This window comes from Lagenorhynchus albirostris, chromosome 19 (genome assembly GCF_949774975.1).
Source record: "Lagenorhynchus albirostris chromosome 19, mLagAlb1.1, whole genome shotgun sequence".
NCBI lineage: Eukaryota > Metazoa > Chordata > Mammalia > Artiodactyla > Delphinidae > Lagenorhynchus > Lagenorhynchus albirostris.
Window position 1 is genome coordinate 15,903,019 of NC_083113.1, and position 27,818 is coordinate 15,930,836.

Below are 27,818 nucleotides of genomic sequence, written 5' to 3' on the forward strand. Positions count from 1 at the left end.
TCAGCTATTATACCACTTGGTAAGACCACCAAATAGAATTTTTTTTTTAAAGCTATTTTCATAGGACAAGGCAATCATTTCCAGAGATGTTCCAAAACAATGCCTGTGATGTGCAGAGCACTGCTTTGGATGCATTAAAAACAGGACTCTGGTGAATGCTGTCTCTACCCCACCACTTTGCCTGGGCACTCACCATGCCCATATGCTGATGGCTGGCTTCTTCCCAACTACAGACTCTGCCTCAGATCTGCCCATGAGGCAGGCTGAAAACGCTACAGCTTTAAGGCCCTTACAATAGCCCTCAACACTGAGGAACCAGAGATGACATATAACTATCTCAGCTTCATCAGCCCTTGAGTGGGACAGTTTGGAGGTGATTTCTACACAATCTCCCAGAGTTCCCCACAGGACTGAGCCACCATTGCTCACAGGGGTACTCTGGCTCATGGATGCACTCTGTGTTGGTTTCCATCCCTCCCCTGTCTCACTTACCCATCCTCTACCTGTCAAATAAACTGCTTGCACTCACACCAATATTTCAGGTCGTCTTCTGGAGCGTGAAAATAAAGGAAAACCTCACTCAAATGGAGTAGGGCGGCCTGAAAGGGGAGCTCTCAGGCAGTACCACTCCATGTCAATTACAGGAAAAACTGACCCCAACAGAAGAATCGACAGGAAAGAATCATCAATCACAGGCCTCAACAAGAAGAGATGTGCATTGCATCTCCTACAAGAAATCCACTACCCCAGCAACTCAGCCAATGAGAAACTCTCATCGCTCTGAGCTTTCACTTTTCTCCAAAGGACTTTTCTTCAAAACAATCCCTCCCAACTACCTCCTTTTCCTCTATAAAATAACTGTTCCTCTCCTTTGTTTGGTGGACTTGCCTATGATTTTTGCTGTAGCTTGCCCGTCCGGAATTGCAATTCTCTGCTATTCCAGAATAAACCCATTTTCTGGTATTTCATTTTTAATGTCAAAAAGCGTCAATCCACCTAAGATAAAGACTCGGCTTTCGACGTATTCTTTCAGTAGCCGGCTAAGAACCTCCTACTTGCCCTCTCTTGCAGCTCCGCCCCCTCCGTAAAGTATCGCGGGGGCCTCAGCCTCCCCAACAGAAGAGCCTCTCTTCTTCGCTGTTCTCCAAATCCTAGAGCTAGCCCAGAAAAAGGTGTCACCTAGCTTTACAGACGTTCCTCCTGAGAGATGGCCGCGCCCATTGCACGTAAAAAGCGGTATAAACGGACGCGGCCATCTTACCTCACTGCCTGCGCAGCTGGACACAAAGAAAACTCAATTTCCAGGTCAGGGAGCCTCTATATTGGTCTCAGGAGGTTTGGGCTTCTGAGACGCTAAAAGCAGAAGTGACGTCTGTGTTTAGGGACCCCGGAACACTTGCCTCTCCCCGCCCTAAAATAGCCTAATCGTCTAACAAATGGCCTAGTCATTCGCCGTACGGCACAGATTTAAACATGGCCGGCCCCAGCAAGAGGTTGTCAAGCAGGCGCGGCCATCATACCTGCCATTAAAATTCGGAAACCCAGAATCCTGTTCTCTGGAAGGTTGCCAGGTGGCGGCCGACAGCCTCAAAGTTGCGACTGAGTCTGCGCACGGCCACTCCGGATGGGAAATGCTCATACCGCGGAGAGGCGGCGTGGTGCGGCAGTTTCAGGTTATGGGCGCGGATGCGGGGAAAATGGGAAAGGTCAGTGTGAGAAACAGTCCAAATTCAGGACCTGTGTAGGAGGGCGACCAGACGGCTACGGTGGCCCAACTGGGTCAGTCATGGGAACCCGTAAGGCTCAGAGACTGAGGGTACTGAAGGGTTAAGTGATTGGGCGTCCGAGCCTCTTGGGGGAGGGAGTCTGGGGTGGCGGGTTTGTGTGAGTCAGTGTCAGAGTCTGTGAAGAAGATGGATTGGGAGTATATGGGAATCAATAAACGAGGGTTCTTGATTGAGAGAGTGCGTGGGGGTCAGTTTATGGTGGTCTTCAAGGGTCTGAGGCCAAGTGGGTTTCTTCGAAAACACTGATTTGAACGGCGTTAGGGCTCAGTGATCAGAAGCCTGAGGGGTCAGTGATTGGAGGTTCTAAGTTCTGTTTGGGTACCTGGAACTGGTGATTGTGGAAACTTCGGGGTTCAGTTCTGAGGGTGGTCAGTGAGGATCAGTGTTTGGAGAAATCTTTAGGCCATCAGTGATGAAGATTTCCTTTAGATCATCCATGGGGGTATCTGAGGGCATCAGTGACTGGACTTTTGTATATCAGGGAATGGGGAATAGAGGGATCACTGTGGGGGGGAGGTGTCAGTGATTGGGACTGTTAGTAATTGTGGGGGGAGGTAGGACAGTGGGAGTCCGCGATTGATCCCCAGTCTTTGGGATAGCATTGGAGATCAGTGTGGGTTCGCCATCAGGGATCTGTGTAATTCACTGTTTCACTGTTCGGCAATCAGAATGGATCAGTGAGTTTTGTAGTCACTGACTAAGTGGCCTTTGATGGTCAAGTTTGGCATTCCGGGATATCTGTGACTACAAGGACCTCTGGGAGTTAATAGATTGGAGACACCGCGTGTGTCTGTGATTAGGAGGCTTAATAAGGGTTGGTGTTGAGGCTTGCAAAATGCAGACGTTGGGGATGAGAGAGTCAAGGATTTGAGACTGCAACCCTGCACAGTGGGAACACACTTCACCCATGTGACATGCCCCAGCTGATGAGCAACCAGTTCCGTTCAGTTCGTTAGAGTGAAAGCCCACTTCAAAACTCTTTTTGAAACCTCCCTCTCTGGGAATTCCCTGACGGTCCAGTGGTTAGGACTGTGTGCTTTCACTACTGAGGGCCCAGGTTCAATCCCTGGTCGGAGAACTAAGATCCTGCAAGACACGGGGAGCAACCAAAAAAAAAAAAGAAACCTTCTCCCTTTTTTACTGTTCCCCACGTGAATGAAAGTGCTTTGAAAGGATCAAGTGTTAGAATTCTCTAAAGTAACATCTTGTTAAAAATGCATATTTCTCCTAATATTTCCTTTAAGGTTCTTTCTGGAAAATGCAATGACATGTCCATCTGTGACAGCATCCCAAGAGTCAGCCTGGTTTCTGGAAATCTATTCTGACTCCATGGCAGCTAGGATGGATGTAACTTTGCCTGTGGTTAGAAAACGAAGGGTTTACTGAGTAAGTATCTAAACTGATGTAAAAGATTTTGCTGAAGGAGCAAACCTTGAGAGCATTCGGAAAATACTTTTATCTAGGCCTAACTTAAAAATAATGTTCCCACCACACACACACACACACACACACACACAGAGACACACACACAGAGACACACACACAGACACACACACACAAAGAAAGAAAAAAAGTTATTATGTGAGATGATGGAGATGTTAACTAACCCTGTTGTGGTAATCATTTTGCAATGTATACATGTATCATATCAGGGCATTGTACACCTTAAACTTACAGAGTGTTATATGTCAATTATATCTCTATAAGGCTGGGGAAAAAAAGATGAATTATGGAAGGAAAAGAAACTGGATCTAGAAGTTACTGTGTTCTAAGAATTTTTTTGCTTCGTTCTGTGTTTTTTAGGCATGGTACGTTTGACCTCCGTGAATCTGTGCCATATAAAATCCTGGTAGAACAATTCAATAAACGTAAAACCACAATAACAAGCGCAAAAACAAAAGTTAAAGCTACTTTTAGAAACTGTTCTTCACTGAAATTAAAGTCAAACTAATGGTGATTAAGATGGACTGAGACAAAATTACAGATGAAATGCAAATATGATTTTGACCATTAGCTTAATAAAAGGGTGAAATGCTGAAACAGTATTTTAATTGTTTTTATAAATATTACGTTCAATCCTTATGTAGTCTTTAGACAAAACACAATGAGTATATCACCTTAAGGAGCAAAGGAAGTTGAGAGTAAGGCAGGTAACATCTTTCAGAAGCCATACATGTCAAGCTTTCATTTTTAGAGCAGACAGTCTGTGAGTTTTCCTTCCACAGAATCAAAGATACAGACCACATATGCAAGGGTAAGGAGTTAGGGCATTTTCTTTTTCTTGTAGCTCTTTTCCTTCATCACCTACACTGTGCTCAATGCCAGGTGTGGGAGCAAATACTTTTTCTTTTTTAAGTTTTTAACATAAATCTTTTATTGAGATATAAAATGCATAGAAAAATATACATACAGCTCAATGAATTGTCACAAAGAGAACACCCCTGGGTGTTCAGATCACAAAACAATGTTCTAGCACCCTGAAATTCCCATGATACCCCCTCCCAGTTACAACCCTGCCACGGGGAACCATTCTCCTAATTCTAACATTACAGATTAATTTTGTCTGTTCTTGAACTCTAATTAAATGGAATATCTATACCTGATGGGGTGGCAGTATGTGGCTCTATGTGAAACATTTTTTTAAGTTTGAATACAGATTGTTTCATTTTATTTATGCAAGAAACATTTTTCCAGATCGTTTCCAGATCTGGACACAGATACACAGACAGTCAAATGTTCTTATGTTAAGGCTACAGCTCAGTGAATTTTTACATTGCAGAGAACTGTGTAAACACAACGTAGATCACGATATACATCATTTCTAGCATGCCAAAGCCTTCCTTATCAGTCAATACCCACTGCTGCCCCTGAGTCTAATTCAATGGATTAATTTTGCCTGTTTTTGAACTTGACTTAAATGGAATCATAGAAATAATCTGAAGCCAAAACATTCATACAATGTGGAAGTTTTGTCTGAAATTCTGAAACCAGACACACACCAGGACAAAATTCTGTTCTATAGCCCTGGCTTGGCCATTTGAGATTGCCTGTTTTCTGTTATTCCCTCTGGAATCCAAAAACATTTAAGTGAACCCTGCAGTTTGGGGTGAATTTGGAGTCAGGATCCTATTAATGAAGTTAACAAGTTAAGGCTGATTCTTCTTTGTAGGTAATTTGGAGGGGGACCTCAGAGACCCCTGGTCAAAATCTCTTAGCCTTTGGAGACTGACCATTGGCTGCAGAGACTGAATAAGGCAGCTTGAAAAAGAGCCTGCAGGGAATTCCCTGGCGGTTCAGTGGATAGGACTCGGCACTTTCACTGCCATGGCCCGGGTTTGATCCCTGGTCAGGAAACTAAGATACTGCAAGCAGCGGGGCATGGCCAAAAAAAAAAAAAGCCTTCATGTGGTTGCCTGCCTCCATTTGACAGTAAGTTGTAGACATGATAGCCCTTTTTACCCCTAATGTGAATTTCCTGAGTACAAGAACATTTTCTTATGTGACCACAATATAATTATCAAAAGCAGGGATGTTAACATTGCAACACTATTATTATTTAAAAATTTTTTTTCACATCTTTATTGGAGTATAAATTCTTTACAATGTTGTGTTAGTTTCTGCTGTACAACAAAGTGAACCAGGTATATTTATACAAATATCCCCATATCCCCTCCCTCTCAAACCTCCCTCCCACCCTCCCTATCCCACCCCTCTAGGTGGTCACAAAGCACCAAGCTGATCTCCCTGTGCTATGCAGCAGCTTCCCACTAGCCATCCATTTTACATTTGATTGTGTATATACATCAATGCTACCCTCTTACTTCATCCCAACTTCCCCTTCCCTCTCTGTGCCCTCAAGTCTGTTCTCTACGTCTGCGTCTTTATTCCTGCCCTGCCACTAGGTTCATCAGTCCTGCTTTTTTAAATTCCATATATATGCGTTAGCATATGGTATTTGTTTCTGACTTACTTCACTCTGTATGACAGATTCTAGGTCCATCCACCTCACTCCAAATACCTTGATTTCGTTCCTTTTTATGGCTGAGTAATATTCCATTGTATATATGTACCACATCATCTTTATCCAGTCATCTGTTGACGGACATTTAGGTTGCTTCCATGTCCTGGCTATTATAAATAGTGCTGCAGTGAACATTGTGGTACATGTCTCTTTTTGAATTATGGTTTTCTCAGGGTATATGCCCAGTAGTGGGATTGCTGGGTCATATGGTCGTTCTGTTTTTAGTTTTTTAAGGAACCTCCATACTGTTCTCCATTGTGGCTGTACCAGTTTACATTCCCACCAACAGTACAGGAGGGTCCCCTTTTCTCCACACCCTCTCCAGCATTTATTGTTTGTAGATTTTTTGCTGATGGCCATTCTGATACCTTGTTGTGGTTTTGATTTGCATTTCTCTAATGATTAGTGATATTGAACATCTTTTCATGCATTTGTTGGCCATCTGTATGTCTTCTTTGGAGAAATGTCTATTTAGGTCTTCTGCCCATTTTTGGATTGGGTGGGTTGTTTTTGTGATATGGAGCTGCATGAGCTGCTTGTACATTTTGGAGATTAATCCTTTGTCAGTTGCTTCATTTGCAAATATTTTCTCCCTTTCTGAGGGTTGTCTTTTCTTCTTTTTTTTTTATATTTTTATATTTTTGTGGTACGCGGGCCTCTCACTGCTGTGGTTTCTCCTGTTGCAGAGCACAGGCTCCAGATGCGCAGGCTCAGCGGCCATGGCTCACGGGCCTAGCCGCTCTGTGGCATGTGGGATCTTCCCGGACCGGGGCATGAACCCGTGTCCCCTGCATCGGCAGGCAGACTCCCAACCACTGTGCTACCAGGGAAGCCCCCTGTCTTTTCTTCTTGTGTATGGTTTCCCTTGCTGTGCAAAAGCTTTTAAGTTTCATTAGGTCCCATTTGAAACAGTATTATTATTGTTATCATAGTAGCATCAAGTGAAAAAAAAATCAAAAACAAAACACACAACATAAGAGCTGTGAGTTGAGTTTTATTCAGTGTCTTACTGAGAACTATAGCCCAGGAGACAACCTCTCAGCTCTGAGGAATTGCTACGAAGAGGCAGGGGAGAAACCAGTATGTATATGATTTTTCTTGACTGGGAAATACATGTAGTCAAGCATAAAAAGATTATTGCTAGTCACAAAGAATAGACATCTCAAGTTAATGATTTTAGTGCTTTTCTGTGTATGAAAGAATTTGGGGTGATTGCAATTCTTCCTTAGATATGCATCTTAACTATCTAGGTGCCCTTCTATCCAAAGCACAGAGTGCCTCCTGTCTTTTCCATTCTCAATTTCCCTCAGGGCACACTGTCAGTAGGCACCCACAGTGGCTAATGACTTGATACTTGTAGAACTGGAATGGTGAGCAACATTTTTTGTTTACAGCTGTCTCATCCACAGACCTTATTTAGATTTCTTTAACTGTCCCAATAATGTCCTTTATAACAATTATGTTTTTCTGGTCCAGGAATATAATCCAGGATTACATGTTGCATTTAGTTGTCATGTCTCTTTAGAGTCCTTTAATTGGGAATATTTTCTCAGTCACTTTTTGCCTCTTTTGACCTTGATGTTTTGAGGAGTACAAGCTAGTTATTTTTATAGGATGTCCTTCAATCGAGTTTTTCTGATTTTCCTTGTGAAATATGTACATTTCTGATTGCTAGTTGGAGTTGTGGTGTGTCCTCAATGTCCCATATCAGGAGATGCATGATGTTGGTTTGTCATATTGCTGGTAATGTTAACTTTGATCATTTGGTTAAGGTTATCCACTGTAACCTTAATAGTGGGTTGTCTACCATAAAGTTATGTTAATAAGTATCTTATGGGGGCATTTTTTGAGACCATGTAAATAACCTCAAACTTTCATTCACTAGTGTTAATATTATCCTTTAATGATTGTTGCCTGAGTCAATCACTACTGTTATGGTTGCCAAACGATGATTTTCTAATTGTATCATTCCCTTATATTGATTAGTTGGAGCTTTCCCTTATCCCCCATGTATTTATCAGTATAAATATAATAGTGCATCCTAGTTACATACAAAACAGGAGCTACACATTAGAAACTTACAAGCTGTTTACACTGTTGAGTTAGATCATGAGCCAGAGCTCAAACCTTCTAAATCTCAAAGAAAGCATCTTGGGAGATTGACTAGTTTACAGAGAAAGAGTTGTCAGATCATGTGACAAATAACCCACATAGACAGGAAACCTCTAGGGTCCCACTCTGGCCAGATAGATTTCTAAAGTGCTGTCACAATGAGGGATTTGGGAGCTAGAGAAGGAAAGAAACGGACTGTCAGAAATGTAGCAGAACTGTCAAAACCTGATGAAATGATCCATACATATTGTAAAACCCAAGTCATGGTTTTGTTGATTCTGTGACAGTATATCATATTGTATTTTTAAAAACTCATGGTGGAAAAGGTCAGATGAGATTATGTGGGATAGTTTCTTCAATTGAGTTATACCAAACTGTGGGTAGTTTTCTGTGGTTTTATTTTCTGTCTTGATTAAATGTTTAATCAAAGAAGTTAGAAGATATATATGAAAAGTGGAAGGAATCATATCATCTCACACCGATCAGAATGGCCATCATCAAAAAATCTAGAAACTCCTGGGTTTGGTTTTGTTTTTTTTCTCAGTTCCCTGGCCAGGGATTGAATCCGCACCCTCAGCTGTGAAAGCCCGGAATCCTAACCACTAGGCCACCAGGGAACTCCCATGGGTTTTGTTAAAGGAGGTAACTTTTGGAAAGCCCCTAAGGATGGGCTTTTTAAAATTACCATTTATCATTACTGTTTTCACAGATGAGGAAAATGAGGCCCAGTGAAGTGAATTGTCTGGACTAGATTCCTTCAGTCAGTTAAAGGAATCACTGGCTTCAGACTTCTGTCTGAGTAACTCTCAGGCTCAAGTTCTTTCCAGAAGTTCCCCCTGCCCCAAACCCGGAGCACAGCCATCATTCAGATATGTCTACTGCCCAGTCTTCTGCAGGCTTCTTCCTCTTAGGCCTCAGAAAGTATTTGGGGAGGGTCTGTTTGATGACTCTCACCATGGGCTCTGCTTATCTTCAGGTTTCCTGAGTGCCCTGTACACCTTTGGGTCCCACCACCTCACTGGACAGCAGGGCTCTCCGTGGGGCCCACAGGACCTTGGACACGTCTACAGAAAGCCCTGTCAGCAGCTGCAGCTGAGGGTGAGTTACTGTTTTTTAAAAATATTTATTTATTATTTGCCACGCCACAGACATGCAGGATCTTAATTCCCTGGCCAGGGATTGAACCTCGCCCCCTGCATTGGAAGTATGGAGTCTTAACCACTGGAACCCCAGGGAAGTCCCAAAGGATGAGTTACTGTTGAGAAATAGAGCTGTGAGAGCCTAGCAGACCAGGTAAAAGACTCTCTGGTCCAGGAGATGGGAATTTGGGACAAAAATCCCCTTCTGAAGGAGTCACCTAGGATCCAGACCTCTTGCGAGAGCAAAGATTCCTACATAACAGGAAATATCATCATCCCTGAGCCAGAAGTTTAGCAAGACTCAAACTGTTGTCTCTCCTTCCGGGGACCCTCCATGGCTACATGGTGGGAGAAGGGTTGGCCCAAAGATTCAGAGAGACAGGCAGAAGTGAAAGGAGAGGCAGGGAAGGCCATGTTCTCTCATGTGATAGGCATGTTCTCTCAGGGGAAGGGGACATTTGTCCAGCCCAGTGCATTCTGCCATCTTGTAGTGTGGCATGTGGCCAACCCACTCCCTTATTTTTTTCTGGCCCTGTCTGGACTCTTAGCTGCATAGCCATGGAGACCAGGCTGAGGCTGAGTAGCCAAGTCCAGGCAGGTGAGGGAGGGAGCGTAGTGGCCCAAAGCTGGATTAACTGCCCCAGGCCTTTCCTGCCAGCTCAATTCCTAATGGACAGTTCAGTTCTCTCAGAGAACCCCGTCCCCTTTTCAAACCCTCCTGTGACTTCCCTCATAATGCAAAAAGGCAGTGGGAAAATGAATGAAATATGTAAACAATGAAATGCATATGTGTTACAGTTACAGATTAGAGTAAGAAACATCTGCCACCCAAATCGAGCCACTGATAATATTTTATTGTATTTCATACCAAAAGTTTTTCTACATATATATTTCTTAAATAATGGGATTGTGGGGTTTTTTTGTTTTTTAAAACTTGAGATGTAACTCACATAGAGAATAACATGTAGCTTTATGAATTTTTCCATATATGCACCTTCATGTACTCACAGCCCAGATCATGATAGAGAATATTTCCAGCTCCTCAAAGGCTTCCCCACTTCTCCCAAGCAGTGCCTGCCCAAAGCCATCACTTAGGTCAGGGTTGCCTGTTTCTGAACTTCATATAAATGAAATTGAAACAAGTTGATCATACCTTGTTTTTTAACTGCTTTTTTGACTTACAGGTATAACTTGATTAATATATTATTTAAGCAAAGAAGTATCTGTATTTAACATTCAAGAAAATCACTTTTTATTTTTTCTGTAGAAGAGACAGGAATCTAAGTAGTTCATTTTAATACCATTGAGGCAAATTTGTTATATCTTGTGAACAGGATGCTCCTTAACAAAAGACACATAAGGGAGCTTTCTGGGTGATGGAAATGTTCCATATCCTGATTGTGTGGTGATTACATGAGTGAATAATTTGTCAAAACTTATTGAACTGTACAGTTAGAATGGGTTCATTTATTATGTGTAAATTATACCTCAGTAAAGAAAAAACATTTTTTAAGACACAGTAAGCTCATTGCTCAGTCTCTTCCGCTGCTGATACGATAGTTAAATGACACTTTCACACTCACCATGCTTTATGACTTATGCTTTATGACCTGTACAGTATTTCAGTGCATTTAATGGATATTTATTGTCCATTAAATAAATGATATTTATTGTCCATGAAGAGAAAAGTAAAACATTAACTCACTTAGCACTGTAGTGTTAGGAATTTTTCCATATATGTACCCTCATGTACCCACCACCCAGATCATGATAGAGAATATTTCCTGCACTTTAAAATTACTCTCTTTTTCAAAAGATGATATGTCAGTAGTTCATGAGAAAGAACTTCTGTAAAACAAAGCAAGGAAAATGTATTCATTTGGAAACAATTTTTTCCCTTAAAACTAGTGTCTTCTGCCAATCACTAAACTAATTGGAAGCTGTTCACTTTCCTTAAAAGGAGAAACTCATAATTTTATTCACATTCTTTCAGAGGTTCAGAAGGGCTTCTAGAATTTCCTCTCAGAGAATCTTTATTTTTTCTTAGTAACAACTTGAACAGTTCCTCATCAGCACTATTGGAATATATAAGTAACACAAACAACAATTTTTACCAACATTATTAAGATATTGTATAAAATTCTTCCTAGCTTTTGAATAATTTAGTAGGTCTGGACCTTAGGTGACCTTGAGGCCTCAGTCTTCATCCTGAGGTAGTTTGACCCAATGAACCCTCTGTATTATTAACATTTGGCATGCCTAGGCTATTTTACCAAGAAAGTTTACCTTCACTTGTCCAATTAGGATGAGTATTATCTCAGTTCGAGGATGATAATATTATAGGAATTTCACCTTCAGTGCTAAGCTCACCATGTGGGCAAGCTTAATATTTAGGGACACTGAAGTCCTTTTATACTTATATGACATTTGGAATAAATCATTTTTAAATTCTCAGGCTTACTTGACACATAAAAGTATAAAATTAAATAAAGTCTGTTCTTCCAGCCGTGGCCAGTTCTTCTCAGTCTCCTCTGGTTAATTTTCTTTGATCTCAGAATTAACCAACTGTAAGACTAGGGCAGTCACTGATTAGTGTTGGAGGGATTATTCATGATTATGTAAAGAACCCTCAGGACAGTAATTTGCTAGACGTGTTTTTACAGGAGAGAACATCAGGATAGTCAAATGGTGTGAATGTCACTATACTCAGGAAAAGCTCTTCTCTGTCCTGTAGGAAAATTAGTCTCTTCTTTCTGCAAAGGAGAGATACTAGTTGCTCTGTTTTCAAGGTTGTCCTCCTAGACTGTTTCTCAGTGGGCAAAGCCTGGACCTGGGGGGAGTCAGCTGTGGGGCTGACAAAGTTGGAGTTGTCATCCATCAGGGCCACAACTCAAGAATGCCAATCAGGAGACAAACTCTTGTAGCCCCACAATGGTGGGATGGTTTTCCTGCCCTCAAAGGCGTGAATCAGTTCTGGTGGATGTAAGACTTATTTCGTCTGAGCCTTGCCTTTTGCTTTTTGCCTTTCTTTTCCTTTTCTCTTTTACTGAGGTATAAAATACATAGAGCAAAATGTACAAATCATAAATATACAACTTGATGAATTTTTAAAATACATATACACACTCATTTAACCACCACTTAGATCAACATTTCCATCACCTTAGAGCTGGGGTTGGCAAACTCTAACCCACTAGCCAAATAGGGCCTGCCATCTGTGTTTGTAATTAGTTTTATTGGAATACAGCCACACTCATTCATTTACATATTATTGTCTACGGCTGCTTTCGTGCTACAACAGCAGAATTGAGTAGTTGTGGAAAACTCCATATGACCCCCAAAGCCTAAAATATTTACTGTCTGGTCCTTTAAATGAAAAGTTTGCTGACCTACCTTAGAAGGCTCCTTTCTGCCCCATCTCAGTGACTCATTCCCTTCCCCCATTCTGACTCTGTCACCATATTATTCGTCTTACCCATTCTGGAACTTTCCAGAAATGGAATTATACAGTATATTCTCTCCTATGTTTGACATCTTTCATTTGGCATAATGCCTGTGAGATTTATCCATGTTGTTGCATGGATGTCAGCAGTTTATTCCTTTTTATTATTGAATAGTATTTCATTGTATGGATGAATCACAATTTATCTCATTCTCCTGGGCAGTTTCTAGTTTTGACTCACTATGATCAAAGCTGCTATGAACATTCTCACATTAATACAAGTCTTAGTTGAACAGTATTCATGTATTTCTCTAGTATATATCCAGGAATGGAACTGTGTTCAGCTTCAGTAGATATGGCCAAATGGTTTTCCAAAATGGGTGAACCAAATTACAGTCCCCTCAGTCATGTGTGAGAGCTCTTGTTGCTTCTGGATGTGGATTTTCAATTCCAGGCTGTAGATTATTGGCAAAGTATATTCAGGCCTATTTATAAGGTTTCTCACTACTGTGAGTGAAAAACTTAAAACATTCTTAATCAATGTTTGGTACAAATTTAGTTCCATATTTCCTAATACGGTGGATGTTTGTTCTCATCTGTTAAAAATTATTTTTTAGGAAATTCCCTGGGGTCCAGTGGTTAGGACTCAGCCCTTTCACTGCAGTGGCCCAGGTTCAATCCCTGGTCAGAGAACTAAGGTCCGGTAAGCTGCACAATGCGACCAAAAAAAAAATTATTTTTTAATGACAATACTTAATAAACTGCTGGGTGAATAACAAGGTTTAGCCTTTCAGTAATTATTTGTACCATATTTTAAGTAACCATTAGTTTTATTAATGTTACACAGTTATTTTACTTCGCTTTGAGTTTTTTTGTAATATTTTCATTACAGATATAGAAGCCCCTTTTCCAGAATATACTTGGGGCCAGTTATTTAAGTTTTAAGGATTTTGTTTTTTAATAACTTTCAGTTCTTACTTGGTAGCAACTTTCGTTTCCTGGTAAGTCTCCTCTGTGCATCCACATTCTGAATTGAATGGCAACATTTTTTTCTTCTACCCCAGTGATCTAAAGCATGGGTTTTTGTCCAAGATTTACAGGGAATTTGCAAGTTCTAAAACAAGCCTGGTCCCTCACAGCTCTGTTCTCTTTCTCCATCCTCCTCCCCACCCCCCCATCTCTGTCTTCACAGGCCGCAGATCTTTTTCCAAGAACAACAGAAAATGATCGAGTACCAGGTAAGTGTGACATTAACGAGCCAACTTTCGGGACTTCCTTGGTGGTCCAGTGGTTAAGACTCCATGCTTCCAATGCAGGGGGTGCGGGTTCGATCCCTGGTCGGGGAACTAAGATCCCACATGCCGCATGGTGTGGCCAAAAAACAAACAAAATGAACCTACTTTCCCTTCTTGGGGAAACTGTTCCAGAAAAAAATATATGCATTTCAACCACATATGCCTTGTCATAGGCTGGGTTCTCAGGAAAACAAACTTGGGGATGGAAATTTGCACACAGAAGGTTTACTAGGGAGGCTCTTGGAACACCTGTAAGTCAGTGAAGGAAGCAAGGTGGACAGAGGGAGTTGTTGAACAGAGGCATCAGCTGATCTTATAAGATGCTCTGGAGCTGGGATGGTCCTCAATGTTGTCCTGAATGGAGGCAAGGAGGCCTTTGTATTCTGAAATCAACCAGTCATTGGTTGTAGGCTGCCCCAGGGAGGGGACATAAACTTGGGTGGGGTCGCTCCCTTTGGCCAAGGGAAATTCTCTAAAGGTTTCACGTCGGCAACAGCCAGCCATCTCCTAGCAGCTGGGAGAAGTACCTCGGTACTGCAGGGAGATTTGGGTGGAATACCACAGCCTCTCTATACACTTACACACAATGGCCAGATACTTATTACACATACTACTCTACCCTTTTTTCCCAATTAAAATATCCTAGAGATTGTACCATATTAGTACTAAGAACCATGCCTTTTTTTTAAAATAATGTACACAATGCTCCATCATATGCATGGAATACTTAACCCATCCCCCATATTATGGACATTCCGGTAGTTTCCAAATTTGATATTTTAAGCAATGATGCAAGGAACATTCTTTGTTGGAATACAGATGTACAAGGGGAGAGTCCAGTGAGAGTCAACTGTGGACTTCCTGGTAGCCCAGCAAAAAGGCAAACACAGCCCATGACTTGCATTGGCCATAAGGAAGAAGTGCATTGTTATTTCCAAGAGAAAACTAGCTTTCCAGGGCACTTCTTTTTTAAGAAGTGTCTTAGACATTGATGTTCCTGTGGGTTTGAACCTTCTCTGGGGCCTCTGGGGGTGGTCTCGTCCACTCTTAGGTTGATGCTGGTGCGTCTGCAAGTGACTCCCACATCCATACCTAAGCTGAGGCCTCCTCTGAGAGCTTCAGACCCCTTTGCCCAACATCTGCACCTGGCTGCCCAGAGCGCTTCAGATTTAATGTGTACAAAGTTGAACTCTTGATTTCTGTCTCCTCTTCCCTGTTTCTCATCTCAGGAGATGGTACCATCCCACCAGTCAAGCCAAGACCCTGAGATTTTCCCTTGGCCTTTCCCCACCTTCCACCTCTCACACTCAGTCCCCAAGTCTTGCTGATTTTACAGCCTCAGTGTTTCTTCCATCTCTCTCCTCTTCATCCCTGTGTTTGGTGAAAAAGACATGGCCTTTTAGGTGCAGGATTACGTCTTTTCTGCTTTGCTCTGTTCTATTCCCTCCCATTCTGTTTCATCCTATCCTATCCCACTCCACCCCATCCCATCCCATTCCAGTTAGCTCTTTTTGGGAAATACTGCCCAGAACCTGTCGCTGAGCCAGGTCCTGTGCTCTGTGATGAAGCCTGACTGCTGCTCACGCACTATCACAGTACGTTGTTCTGGCATCAGAGAGGGAGTCTAGTTGGTACCTCCTTTGCGTGGGTCTTAGGGTCTCACGTGCCAGCTTCCATGGCCTCCACCCTGGTTTTGGTCCTGCCTTCAGATCCATCTGCCTGGGCCACTACTCAAGTGCTACTGTTGCAGGAAAAAAGAGTGGGGTACGAGAGGGTGGTCACATCCCAGGTCTCAGGTGAGTCCCTGGGACGGCCGCCAAGTGTGGGTTCTTGGCTTCGCGCAGGAAAGAATTCAAGAGCAAGCCACAGTAAAGTGAAAGGAGGTTTATTCAGGGAGAAACACACTCCACAGACAGAGTGTGGGCCATCTCAGAAGGCGAGAAACACCAGGGTATGTACGGGGACTGTTAGTTTTTATAGGGGTGAGTAATCTCATAGGCTAGTAAGTGGGCAGATTATTCCAACTATTTTAGGGGAGGGGCAGAGATTACCAGGAATTGGGCCACCACCCACTTTTTGGCCTTTTATGGTCCACCTTGGAACTGTTATGGCACCTATGGGTGTGTCATTTAGCTTGCTGATGTATTACAATAAGGTATACTGAGGCTCAAGGTCTAGTGGAAGTCAGTCATCCACCATCTTGGACCTAGTTGGTTCTAACCAGTTTATGTCGTGTCCTCAATAGCTGTCATTCTTTTAAAGGTTGTGCCCTGCCCCCTTCCTGTCTCGCCACCTTAGGACCCAGCATTCTTCAAGGAAACCTACAGCCTCCTGAGAGTGGAGAGTGGCTGCTCTCAGCCCTTTCACCTCTGTGGGGCCCTATCAATGCTTCTTCTCTCCGGCCACTCCCAGAGATAGTGGGCCAGTGCCACTGGCACTGTGCGGTGCACTAGGGCTCTCCACCCCACTGACCAGGCACAGGTCCTGGGTGCCCCTCCCCACCTTTTTTTCTGTCCTTTAGAATTGTTTTCCCATTCTTAACAGATTTTTAAATAATGATTTACAATCTTTTTCTACTTAAAATAGGTACTTTTATATTGTGCTGTCATATGCCAGGCAAAGTTTATAAAGGCTTTACACATGTTAACTCATTTAAACCTCATAATATAATAACTAAGAGACACACACTATTATTATCTCCATTTAACAGATGAGAAAACTGAGGCACAGAGAGGTTAAAGAGCTTTCCCAGGGTCGCTCATTTAGTGGCTGATCCTGTATTTGAACTCGAGCAGTCCTGCCCCAAAGTTCATACTTTTAACTGATCTGCTCCATTGCCTCTTGCGTCTGTCAGTGACTGTAAAGCAGTGGACAGCAGTCCACAAAACCACCCTCACCTCTGACAGCAACTGTAAGTTTAGAGGTTCCCAAGACCCTCGGGTTTGATAATTCGCTAGGAAGACTCACAGAATGTTATATTCACAGTTAGGGTTCATTACAGCAGACGTATATGGATTAGAATCAGCCGAGAAAAGAGACACTTGGGGCAGAGTCCAGGAGAGTTCCACACACAGGACTTCCATGTGTCCTCTCCCAGTGAGTGTGGACAGTGCAAAATTCTCTCAGCAACCATGTGTGACAATACAGAGTTTTGCCAACCAGGGAAGCTCACCTAAGCCTTGGTGTCCAGAGTTTCCTTTGGGGGTTGGTAAACTAGACATGACTGACTGCTGACTTCAGTTTCCAGCCCCTCTGGAGGTTGAGCTGATTGATGTCTGTGAGCCATAGCTTCCCCCCAAAATCATGTTGTTAGACTATCTGGTGTGGCCCAAGGCCCCCAGGTAAACAGAGACACTCTTACCTAGGAGGATGTTACAGGGGCTTAAAGATTAACTTCTAGGAACTGAGGGCAAAGGTCAGACCTCTCCTTGGGCAAGGTTAAATTCTCTACTATACAGTCACTTGAAGATAATATCTTAGGTACTAAAGAAAAAAGTGTTTACTTACAGGAGTAGAAGTTTTTTCCCCACACCAAACAATTCTCCAATTCTATGCAGACCATACAAGTTAGGGGGTCAGTCTTACAAGACTGCCTCCCACTTCAGATGCCTATTTGATAACCCAGGTGGTCACCTGAACTTCTGAGTAGCCAGCTATAAATTGGGGGTTCCCATGACCCCCTCCTCAGTTTTGGTAATTTGCTATAACTCACAGAACTCAGGGAAACACTTTACTTACTATTACAGGTTTATTATAAAGGATATTATAGAGGATACAAATGAACAACCAGAAAAAGAGGTACGTAGGGTAAGGTACAGAGGGGGCCTGAACACAGGAGCTTCGGTCCCCATGGAGTTTGGGGTGCACACCCTCCTGGCTGTGTTCACGAACCTGGAAGCTCTCCAGGGTTTTTATGGAGATTCCATTATTTAGGCAAAATTGATTAAATTATTGGCCTTTGGTGATTAGCTCAATCTCAAATCCCTCTCCCCTCCCCAGAGATTGGGCGGTGTATGGCTACAGGTTCCAACCATCTAATACCTGGGTGGTTCCTCTGGCAACCAGCCCCCATCCTCAAAGAGTTATATCATTAGTATAAACTCTGAGATGATTGACACGGGCTTGTTACTACTAATAAAAGACACTCCTATTATTCTGTCGCTCTGGAAGTTACAAAGGTTTAAGAAGCTCTGCGCCAGGAATCAGGCAAGAAGATCAAATATATATATATATATATATCTTTATTTATTTATTATTTTTGGCTGAGTTGGGTCTTCATTGCTGCGCACGGGCTTTTCTCTAGTTGCGGCCAGCGGGGGCTACTCTTCGTTGCGGTGCACAGGCTTCTCATTGTGGTGGCTTCTCTTGTGGAGCACGGGCTCTAGAGCATGGGGGCTTCAGTAGTTGTGCCACGTAGGCTCAGTTGTTGTGGCTCATGGGCTGTAGATCACAGGCGCAGTAGTTGTGGTGCATAGGCTTAGTTGCTCCGCGACATGTGGGATCTTCCCGGACCAGGGCTCAAACCTGTGTCCCCTGCATTGTTGGCAGGTGGATTCTTAACTACTGCGCCACCAGGGAAGCCCTAATATAGATATATATATATATATATATATAAATATATATATATAAAAATATATGTATTAATATATATATTTCTTAATATATCACAATATCACAGATGCCTTCTTAGGTTAGTACCTGTGGGTCTTTCAGCAGCTATCTGGTTCCGGGGCACTGGGCTCTTTGAAGAATTTGTTCTCTGTGCCCTAAACCAGAGGACTGACTGCCCAGACAGTGTAATCTGAGGCTTGCCAGGCTGTGGAGCCTCCTTTCCAAACTTCCTCCTCTGGGTCTCCAGCTGGACTCTTCTGCCATTGGCCTCTTGTGTTTTAGTGTCCCTTGGGGCTCTGGCCTGAGTACTCTGCTCATCCTGTCTCCTTGCTGAGAGAGACCACACTGTGTGACAACTTTAGCTACCACTTCTGTGCTGATGGCTCACACAGCTTTAGCTCCGTTCCTGTTCTTGTTCCTGACATGACTCATGTCCATCCTGCTGCCTGCCGAGTGTCTCCCCCTTTGTGTCCCCAACACACCATGTCCTCTTTACTTTTGCAGTTTTTCTCAGCTGCAATTGAGATTGGTGACCAGTGTCACCCAGTTGCCTTTGAGATACCACAAAGGTAAGGGTGTTACCCTTACGCCTTCTTCACACTCCACAACCAGTTAAGGTACAGGTTCTGCTCTTCTTTACGTTGGTCCTTCTCTATCTCACTGTTTCCGTCTTACTTGTGAGCATCATCTTCCACCTAGGTTAGTACAGAGTCTTTCCTTTCTTCTCGCTCCAGGTCACCCACCACATTTCTCTTTCCATCCATTCACTTTCAAACTATCTGTGAGTTCTGTATCTCTTGTAGGCAGTATTACTTTTTTTTGTTTTGCAGTACGTGGGCCTCTCACTGCTGTGGCCTCTCCCGTTGCGGAGCACAGGCTCCGGACGTGCAGGCTCAGCGGCCATGGCTCACGGGCCCAGCCGCTCCACAGTATGTGGTATCTTCCCGGACCGGGACACGAACCCGTGTCCCCTGCACTGGCAGGCGGACTCTCAACCACTGCGCCACCAGGGAAGCCCGGCAGTATTACTTTTTTATCCAGTCTAACAATCTCTGCCTTTTTGGAGTGTTTAATCATGTATTAAATAACCTTATAATTTAATATAGTTTAATGTAATTATTGGTAGGATTGGATCTATATCTTTTTAGCATTTAGTTTTCTATTTGTCCCATCTGCTTTTGCTTTGTTTCTTTTCTCTTGTGTGTGTATTTTTGTGCGGATTAACTGAATAGTTTTTAGAATTTTATTTACTGCAGTACACCTCTTTGCACTGAGTTTAGTGATTACTCTAGGGAGCAATGTCCCTCCTTAACTTTTCACAGTCTGCTTAGAGTTACCATTGTACAGCTTGACACGGAATGTAAGAAGCTCACCACATGCCTTCTAGAGTGTGCTTTCTACACACCCCACTCCCTTGATAGATTTCTCATTGTCTTAAAGTCCATCATTTCATCACTCACAGGCCTCTGTACTCTCTCCTGTAACTAGTGATTTGCCATCCTTAAAATCACTGTTTGGCCCCCGTGCCTTTGTTCGTGCTGCTCCCTCTGCAAGGAAGGCAGTTTTTCCATCTCTGCAGAGAAGATTCAGCTGTACATATCCCTTAGCTCTGAAGCCTAACTAGACCCTGATAATTTTAGTGGACCATTCACTTCTCTGTGTGCCATAGCCCAGATGTCCTGCTGTCACAGCTCTTGCCCTTTCACCCTGAGGGCCTTACATATTGCTCTCCCTGCCAGGCTGTGAGCTCCTTGAGGTCAGGTGCCACCCATGACTGTGTCCCCAGCAACCAGGACTGGGTCAGACACAGTCTTCAGTCAATATGTGTTGACCCAAATATAAATGACGGTGGCTTCCAATCCCATCATATATAGTCCAAAGCCAGGAATATAAAAGGCATCCTAGATATATGATCATAATAAGCTCTGACCTATGAACATTATAAAAAGTCAGAACCATCCACCTCTGCCTACACTTTCCCCACATGACTCAACGTCATTTCATCTTCAGCAGAGACCTGTGTCATTCAAGGATGTGGTCGTGGGCTTCACTCAAGAGGAGTGGCATAGGCTGAATCCTGCTCAGAGGGCCCTATACCGGGATGTGATGCTGGAGACCTACAGCAACCTCGTCTCAGTGGGTAAGAACAGCTCTGCCACACAATCTAGATTATGCTTGAATGACCACCTTTCCTTTTTCAGTTGCTAAAAGTAACTGAAGTACCTAGAACCTCTGAAGTACCAAATACTTTCTATGTCTCAGACACTGTTTTAGCCACTTTTAAAATATTAGCTCATGTAATCCTCATAAGAGCCTTATGAGGTAGGTACTGTTAGTACCACTATTTTACACATTTGGGAACTGAGGCAGAGAAGGTGAAGTAACTTGCCCAGTGTCACCCATGAAGTACATAGCAGAGCCAGAGCAGGATTTGAACCCCAGCAGTCTGGCTGCACAGTGTGTATTCCTAACCCTTATACTGTGTGCTTCAGTGAGCTTGGCTTGAGTTTCAGTGGTCCTGGATTACTGCTTCCTTTTGAGTTCTGGACAAAGTGTGTGTACAGTCTCCTCCCAAGTACAGTGTCTGTTGTGTAGCCTTTAATGCTGCCTGAGAAGACCAAGGAGCTCAGTCTAAGGCCTGGATCATTTCCCTGGAACAGGTTATGAAGGCACCAAACCATATGTGATCCTCAGGCTGGAGCAGGAAGAAGCACCATGGATTTGTGAGGCATCATGCTCGGGCTGCCACTGTCGGGGTAAATATGATAAATCCAGCAAAAGACATACTAAGGGAGGCTGGCACCTTTGGGATTTTGTTCAGGGTCCAGCTTTTAAAAGCCTTAGAGCTTTGAAAGCCGCTGGAGACATTTCTCTGAGAGCTTCAGCCTTCTTGGTGACCCTTCAGCCTCCATACATCCCACCTCCCTGTGTGCTTGCTCCATCTCCTTTTCTCCAGAATCCTTGGCCTCTCTCTTGAAGTTATCAGTACACTTTCTCTTTCACATTCAGGCATTCTTACAAATAAGCTTCTGTGATTCTCTTGTTCTTGCCGATTCCTTCCTATTCTCTATTCTAACAGTTTTTGGGTAAAATGCCCCAGACCTGCCTGCCATACTCAGAGTCTCACTTCCTATCCTTTCCTTAATCCCTTAAGTTATCCCTGAGTCCCTTAATTTCCTAAGTCACAGACGAGGAAGCAGTGAATTCCAGGAAGTGAACAGGGACAGTTGGGTAGTGAAGGAGACGCCTGAGTTTGGTCTGTCTTAACCACTTCTATTTAATTTTCAGAATAACTGCCCCTCTCCCGTCAGCTCTATAAAATATCTCAACAATACTCCGTGGTATCCTGAGTGTTGGTAACCTACTCTTTAGAATGCCTCTGGACTTCTGCTTCTCCAATAGAGTTATGAGTTTAGCAAGAAGAGTCAGTGCCATCTGTTTCTGGATCTCTTTATGCCATTTGTACTTAGTGTTATAATCACATGATTGAATTAAATATTATATAAACCCCAAAAACATTCAAGTCATTTCATGCTTCTCCCCAAAATAATGTCTTTGAGATTACCACCATCCAGCTTTCACTGGTTGTAGTAGTAGCAGCAATAGAATTAGAATTTCTGGCCAACACTCAGTGTGTGCTCACTTTGTGCCAGGTCTGTTCTCAGTCCTTTACATGTATCAACTCATTCAACTCTTACAATACCTGTGAGGTGTCTATTACCAGCCTTTATTCCCCCATTTACAAATGAGCAAACAATCACAGAAAGGTTAAGAAACTTGTCTAAGAACATATAACAAAGTAAGGGACCAAATGGGGATTTGAACCCAGGTGGTCAGGCTCTAGAACCAGTATTCTTTTTTTGTAATTTTTTAGCCATGCCGCGTGGCATGTGGGATCTTAGTTCCCCGACCAGGGATCGAACCCGCTCCCCCTGCAGTGGAAGTGCAGAGTCTTAACCACCGGACTGCCAGGGAAGTCCCTAGAACCAGTATTCTTAACCATCACACTCTGATGCCCTCTGAGGTGAATTTTGCTTCATGAAACTGCTTGTCAACCTTCCTGAAACCATTGTAACCTGGCTATCAACTGCTTTTCTTTTCCCTCTTTCAAGAATTTTATATAATAACTGCCAAAAAATAGTATCCAGTCAGCCCTCCTTTCTAAGTTCTCTGTATCCTCTATTTCCCTGGCTGCAGCCCAGCCTTTTCCTTCCAAGGGACTACTGCATTTTCTGTTTTCCAAACTTGATTCTCTTCTCAATGGTGTAACTCCCTAAAGAAGTCATCCGTCTGAGACCATATGATGCTCACAACCGGCCTCTTTGACATTTGGCCACCTTTTGTCCGCCTTGTACCACCTAGGATCCCCTACCCCCCATTTTACCAGTCTGGATCATCTCCACAGTTATGTCCACTTATCCCTGTTTTTTGTTGAGCAAGAACTGAAGTCATCCTCTTTTTTACTTGCTACCTCCCCTCCACCCCACATGCACACAAGTGCATGCATATATATACCTCACCTTACTTCTCATTCCAGAGTTTTGCTACCATGAGCTCATTTTGAAGCTTCTGTCTCTGTCACCCTAATTGTTCTATGCTTATGTGCTAGTTTTGTTGGTTTTCCTTTGAGAAATTACTTTAAATCTTCCTGTCTACTTTTCATTTCCCACTGACATCTCCTAAAATTGGACCCAAATTACCTCATGCCTGAATGTCTTTAAGTTAGGGGTTCTTAATCATTTTTGTGCCATGGAACTCTTAACCATTCTGGTGAAGCCTAATAGACCCCTTTTTTACGTATTAAAAAATAATAAAACCCATAAGATTACATGAGATACAAATTACTAAAATACAGTAATTACTAAAATAAAGTTAGAAAATGCAATATCAAAACACTAATGATGTTAATGACATTAATGATAATAGTAGATATACTTCCTTATTTATATATTAAATTATGAGATCTCCCATCAGGTCAAATAATTGTCATGATCTCAAAGTAGAGATGATTGTAAACATATTTTGAGAAATCTGTGACAACTATAGTGTGACATGAAGATACCTTATTCACAAACTAGGACAGTTACAGGAGCTAATACTACTGTTTTGTTGTTCACATTCATAATCAAAGGAAATGCTCAGTTGTAGTTAGAACAGATTTCTATATACCAAGTTAAGAGCTCCTGCTTTAAATTCTAGTTAGCTTCATTGATTCCTTCTTTTATCTAGTTCATCTTAGAGCCCTTGCCATTTATATTATTACTAACTAGCTCAACATAAACTCTCTGACTGCTGTAACAGTGCTTGTCAAACTCTTAATATGATAACGAAGCATCTGGGCAACTTGTTAAAATACAGATTCTGATTCTGTAGGTTTAGGGGTGGGGCCCAAGATTCTGCATATCTGCCTACATATCAGTTCCCAGATGAGGCTGATGCTGACCATTGAGAACCATGCATTGGGTAACAAGGTGCTTTATGACATTTAAACCCCTTTCCTCTGTAACAGGGATCAGCAAACTTTGGCCTATAGGTCAGCCACCTAATTTTGTGCATAAATTTTATTGGAACACAGATGCACCATCCTTACATTTACATACTGGCTGTGTTCTCACCATACAATGGGAGAGTTAAGTAATTGTGACCGAGACCATATATCCCACAAAGCCTAAACTAGTCGCTGGTCCTTTAAGAACATGTTTGCCAACCACTGCTCTATAATATCTTCTCATCTTCAAAATTATTTCCCTCTATCATCTATGACATGTTTCATTACATTTGTGCCAGTTTCTGAATCTTCTATACTTGTATTGGTGCCTTTAGTTATGATTCATGCTCTCTATTCATATACTGTGCACCCTTTAAATTTTTAGGGCATTTCTCAAATAGTTTTATTCCAGGTCATAATAACAGATTCATAAGGAAAGGTTTGCTGTACCTTCTCCAGAAAACATTTGGCAAGGTAACATCCAGAAGAAAAGACGGCAAGACATGCTTTTGAGGCAAGGTACATTCATCAGCAAGAAAACGTTGCCCAAGGAAAGAAGCCATGAATGTAATAAGTTTGGGAAAATATCACATCTGAGCACTGATCTTTTTCCTTCAATTCAAAACCCTAATAACTGGGACTCTTGTGGAAAGAGTGTGAACCATAATTTAGACTTGAATGGTTTTAAGAGAAACTATTCAAAAAAGCAAGATGAGTGCTATGGATATGGGAAATTATTACAACATACAAAGCATGATAGAAGACCTAATGGAGAAAAATTCTGGGAATGCAGTCACTGTGAGAAAGCTTTCAGCCATAACCCAGCACTTATGTATAAACCAGCAGTAACCAATTCTCTTGTGTACAAACGGAAGAGGGTTCCACCTACAGAGAAACCCCATGTCTGTACTGAGTGTGGGAAAGCCTTCTGCTACAAGTCTGAATTCATTAGGCATCAAAGAAGTCACACTGGGGAGAAGCCGTATGGATGCACTGACTGTGGAAAAGCCTTTTCACATAAGTCAACCCTCATTAAACACCAGAGAATACACACTGGGATAAGACCCTTTGAGTGTTTTTTTTGTGGGAAAGCCTTCACCCAGAAGTCACACCGCAGAGAACATCAGAGGACACATACAGGAGAGAGACCCTTTGTGTGCAATGAATGTGGGAAGTCATTTGGTGAGAAGTCATACCTCAATGTACATCAAAAAATACACACAGGAGAAAGACCCTATCGTTGCAGAGAATGTGGAAAATCCTTCAGTCAAAAGTCATGCCTCAATAAACATTGGAGAACTCATACTGGAGAAAAACCCTATGGATGCAACGAATGTGGCAAAGCTTTCTACCAGAAGCCAAACCTCAGCAGACATCAGAAAGTTCATGCTAGGAAGAATGCTTATAGGAATGAAAACCTAAAAATTGTAGAAAAACCTTGAGCAAGATATCCTATTTCATTATATGTGGAGGAATTCATCCTTAGGAGAAATCTCATTGACCTAATGACCATTTATCATAAGGCAAGTCATACTCCAATTGTGACAGAAAATTTTATACTAAAGATTATAGAAAATATTTTATAAAACATAAACCTGTTCATTCTGGCTTATGAAAGTTTAAATGATAACAGAATACAAAATATATGTGAAGAAAATTAGAGGTATATTATGGTATGTCCCACAGTGAGCCACATAATAAGCACTATTTATATTTTAGAATTATAAATGTGAACTTAATAAATTATGAATATCAAGCACATATGTAGAATGCCATTCACCAAACTTTTTCACTCTAAATATCACCATTGTCTTTTGGTGTCTAACAATGCAAAAAACAATAATGATAATAATAATATGGCCAACTGTTTTTTTAAAAAGCTTTAACATATTAAACCAGCACATTTTCTCCACCTTTTCTAGCACAACTGGCTTTTTAATCAGGAAGAAAGTAAAGTTGAACCAACAGCACAAACCATACAAAAAAAAAAAATTGGAGGCGGACTTAAGATTTAAAATTTTAAAATAACAATAAATTCTTGAAAGAAAATGAAAGGAGACTACATGTACAATCTAGGAATTGGGGGAGATTAACTTTACCAACCCAGGACACTCAAAAGCTGTTAAAAAATAAATATTTGACTGCATAAAAAGTGCAATCTTCTGCATGGCAAAAGATGCCATCAACAGTCAATAAACAACGATTTGGGGGGAAATATTTGCAGAGCCAGTCAGAGAAAGAGTGGTCTTCATACAGGAAAAAAATAACCCGATAGCAAAACATGGCAAAGAATGAATAGACAGTTGAGAGAAGAGCAGATCCAAGTGGCTGATGGGCTTATCAAAAAAATGGTTAGCCTCAGTAGTTGTTGGAGAATGCAGATTAAAGTTATAATGAGATAACAGTATGCAATCAAGCTGACGAAAAAGAGCAGGAATGCTTTTTGCTGTCAGGACAAAAGGTGTTCTTAAGACACTGCTGGTAGAAACATAAATTGTTACAGCTCTTTTGAAAAGCAATCTGACATCTATTATAACTTAAAATACTTATGCCACTTTGTGCAATCTTCTCTTAGAAGTAAAACCCCAATACATAAGGGACATGTACATTTATTGTGAATTGTTCCTAGTGGCAAAAAACACTAGAATCAAAATAGATGTCCATCAGCAGGGAAATTGGAAGAGGGAAGGAACTATAGTATATCCATTCCATAGGATGTTTATATAGCCATTAAGGTGAACAAGTTAAAACTATGCTAGTGGACCTGAATGGAATTCCACAATGTTTCCTTGAGAGAAAAAAGCAAGGTAGAAGTGTGTAAAATGACTCTGTTTTTGTAAATCAGTTACAAAATGCTTCTAGGTGCTTATGAGTGATAAACATGTATCATATATGTTTGTGTAAGATTTTATATGCATGGAGAAAAATATAGAAGGGTATACATTGGGTTCGGGGAAGGTGGGTGATGCAGGTGGATAATGGGGTAGTCAAGAGAAGGAAAATGAAAGCCCCAAAGAAAAATTATGTAAATAACTGAACCAAGTATGATATGTCAAATATGTGATTAAGAAATTTGAGGGGGAAGCTAGAACTCTACTAATTTGTGGAGATATTTGTGGTATATTGTTAAGTGAAAAGAGAAAATTTCAGAATAATGTATATGAATCTATTTTTTTAATTAAAACACGTATATGTGTATTTATGCATGTGTGTGTTTATATGAACAAAGAGAAAAGTGTGGAGGGACAGATATAAAACAAGATATTAACATTGGTTACCCTGGTGGGGAATGGAAATGTAAGTAGTTTTTAAATTTATGTATCTTTGTATTGTTTTACTTGTTAACAAACATATATTACTTTTGTAATTTGAAAAACAAAATAAAGGGGGGAAGAATGTTTTGAAATACATGGCCTTGCAAATGTTTTTATTTTCTGACAAGATGGCACTCTGGCCTGGTCTATTGCCTCTCCCCTAGCTCAGTCCTTGGGATATCACCAGAGTAAAAGAAAATGTGTAGATCTAAAGAGCAAAAGGCAATACTTTGAGAACCCCTCAAGTAGAGATTTTTTTGATTTTATTTTGAAATAATTTTTGACTTATAAAAAAGTTGCAAAACAGTTCCCAAATATTCTTCACACAGCTTCCCCGAATGTTAACATCTAATATAACCATAATATAATTATCAAAACCAGGAAATTAACATTGATATAATACTGGTAATTAAACTATAGCTCTTCCCACTGATGTCTTCATCTAGCCCAAGATCCAGTCCAGATCCCACATTGCATTTACCTGTTATTTCTCTTTAGTCTCCTCCAGACTATGATAGCTCCCCAGTCTTTTCTTGTCTTTCATGACTTAGACACTTCTGAACAATACTGGCCAGTTATTTTGTAAAATATCCCTCAATTGGGGTTTGA

General features: G+C 41.7%; 1 protein-coding gene across 1 annotated transcript in view; it reads left to right on the top strand.

Annotated features, from left to right (window-relative positions):
* Positions 1-1,667: 1,667 nt before the first annotated feature.
* ZNF568 (zinc finger protein 568) overlaps positions 1,668-27,818 on the top strand; it is a 167,260-nt gene continuing 141,109 nt past the window's right edge. The window contains exons 1-7 of the mRNA XM_060132351.1: positions 1,668-1,779; positions 3,032-3,173; positions 8,897-9,018; positions 13,694-13,739; positions 20,421-20,547; positions 21,068-21,163; positions 24,355-27,385. Coding sequence (XP_059988334.1) covers positions 13,725-13,739; positions 20,421-20,547; positions 21,068-21,163; positions 24,355-25,337 — 1,221 coding nt within the window. The 5' untranslated portion in view covers positions 1,668-1,779; positions 3,032-3,173; positions 8,897-9,018; positions 13,694-13,724 and the 3' untranslated portion in view covers positions 25,338-27,385. Of the gene's footprint in view, positions 1,780-3,031; positions 3,174-8,896; positions 9,019-13,693; positions 13,740-20,420; positions 20,548-21,067; positions 21,164-24,354 lie in introns of the transcript that reaches the window.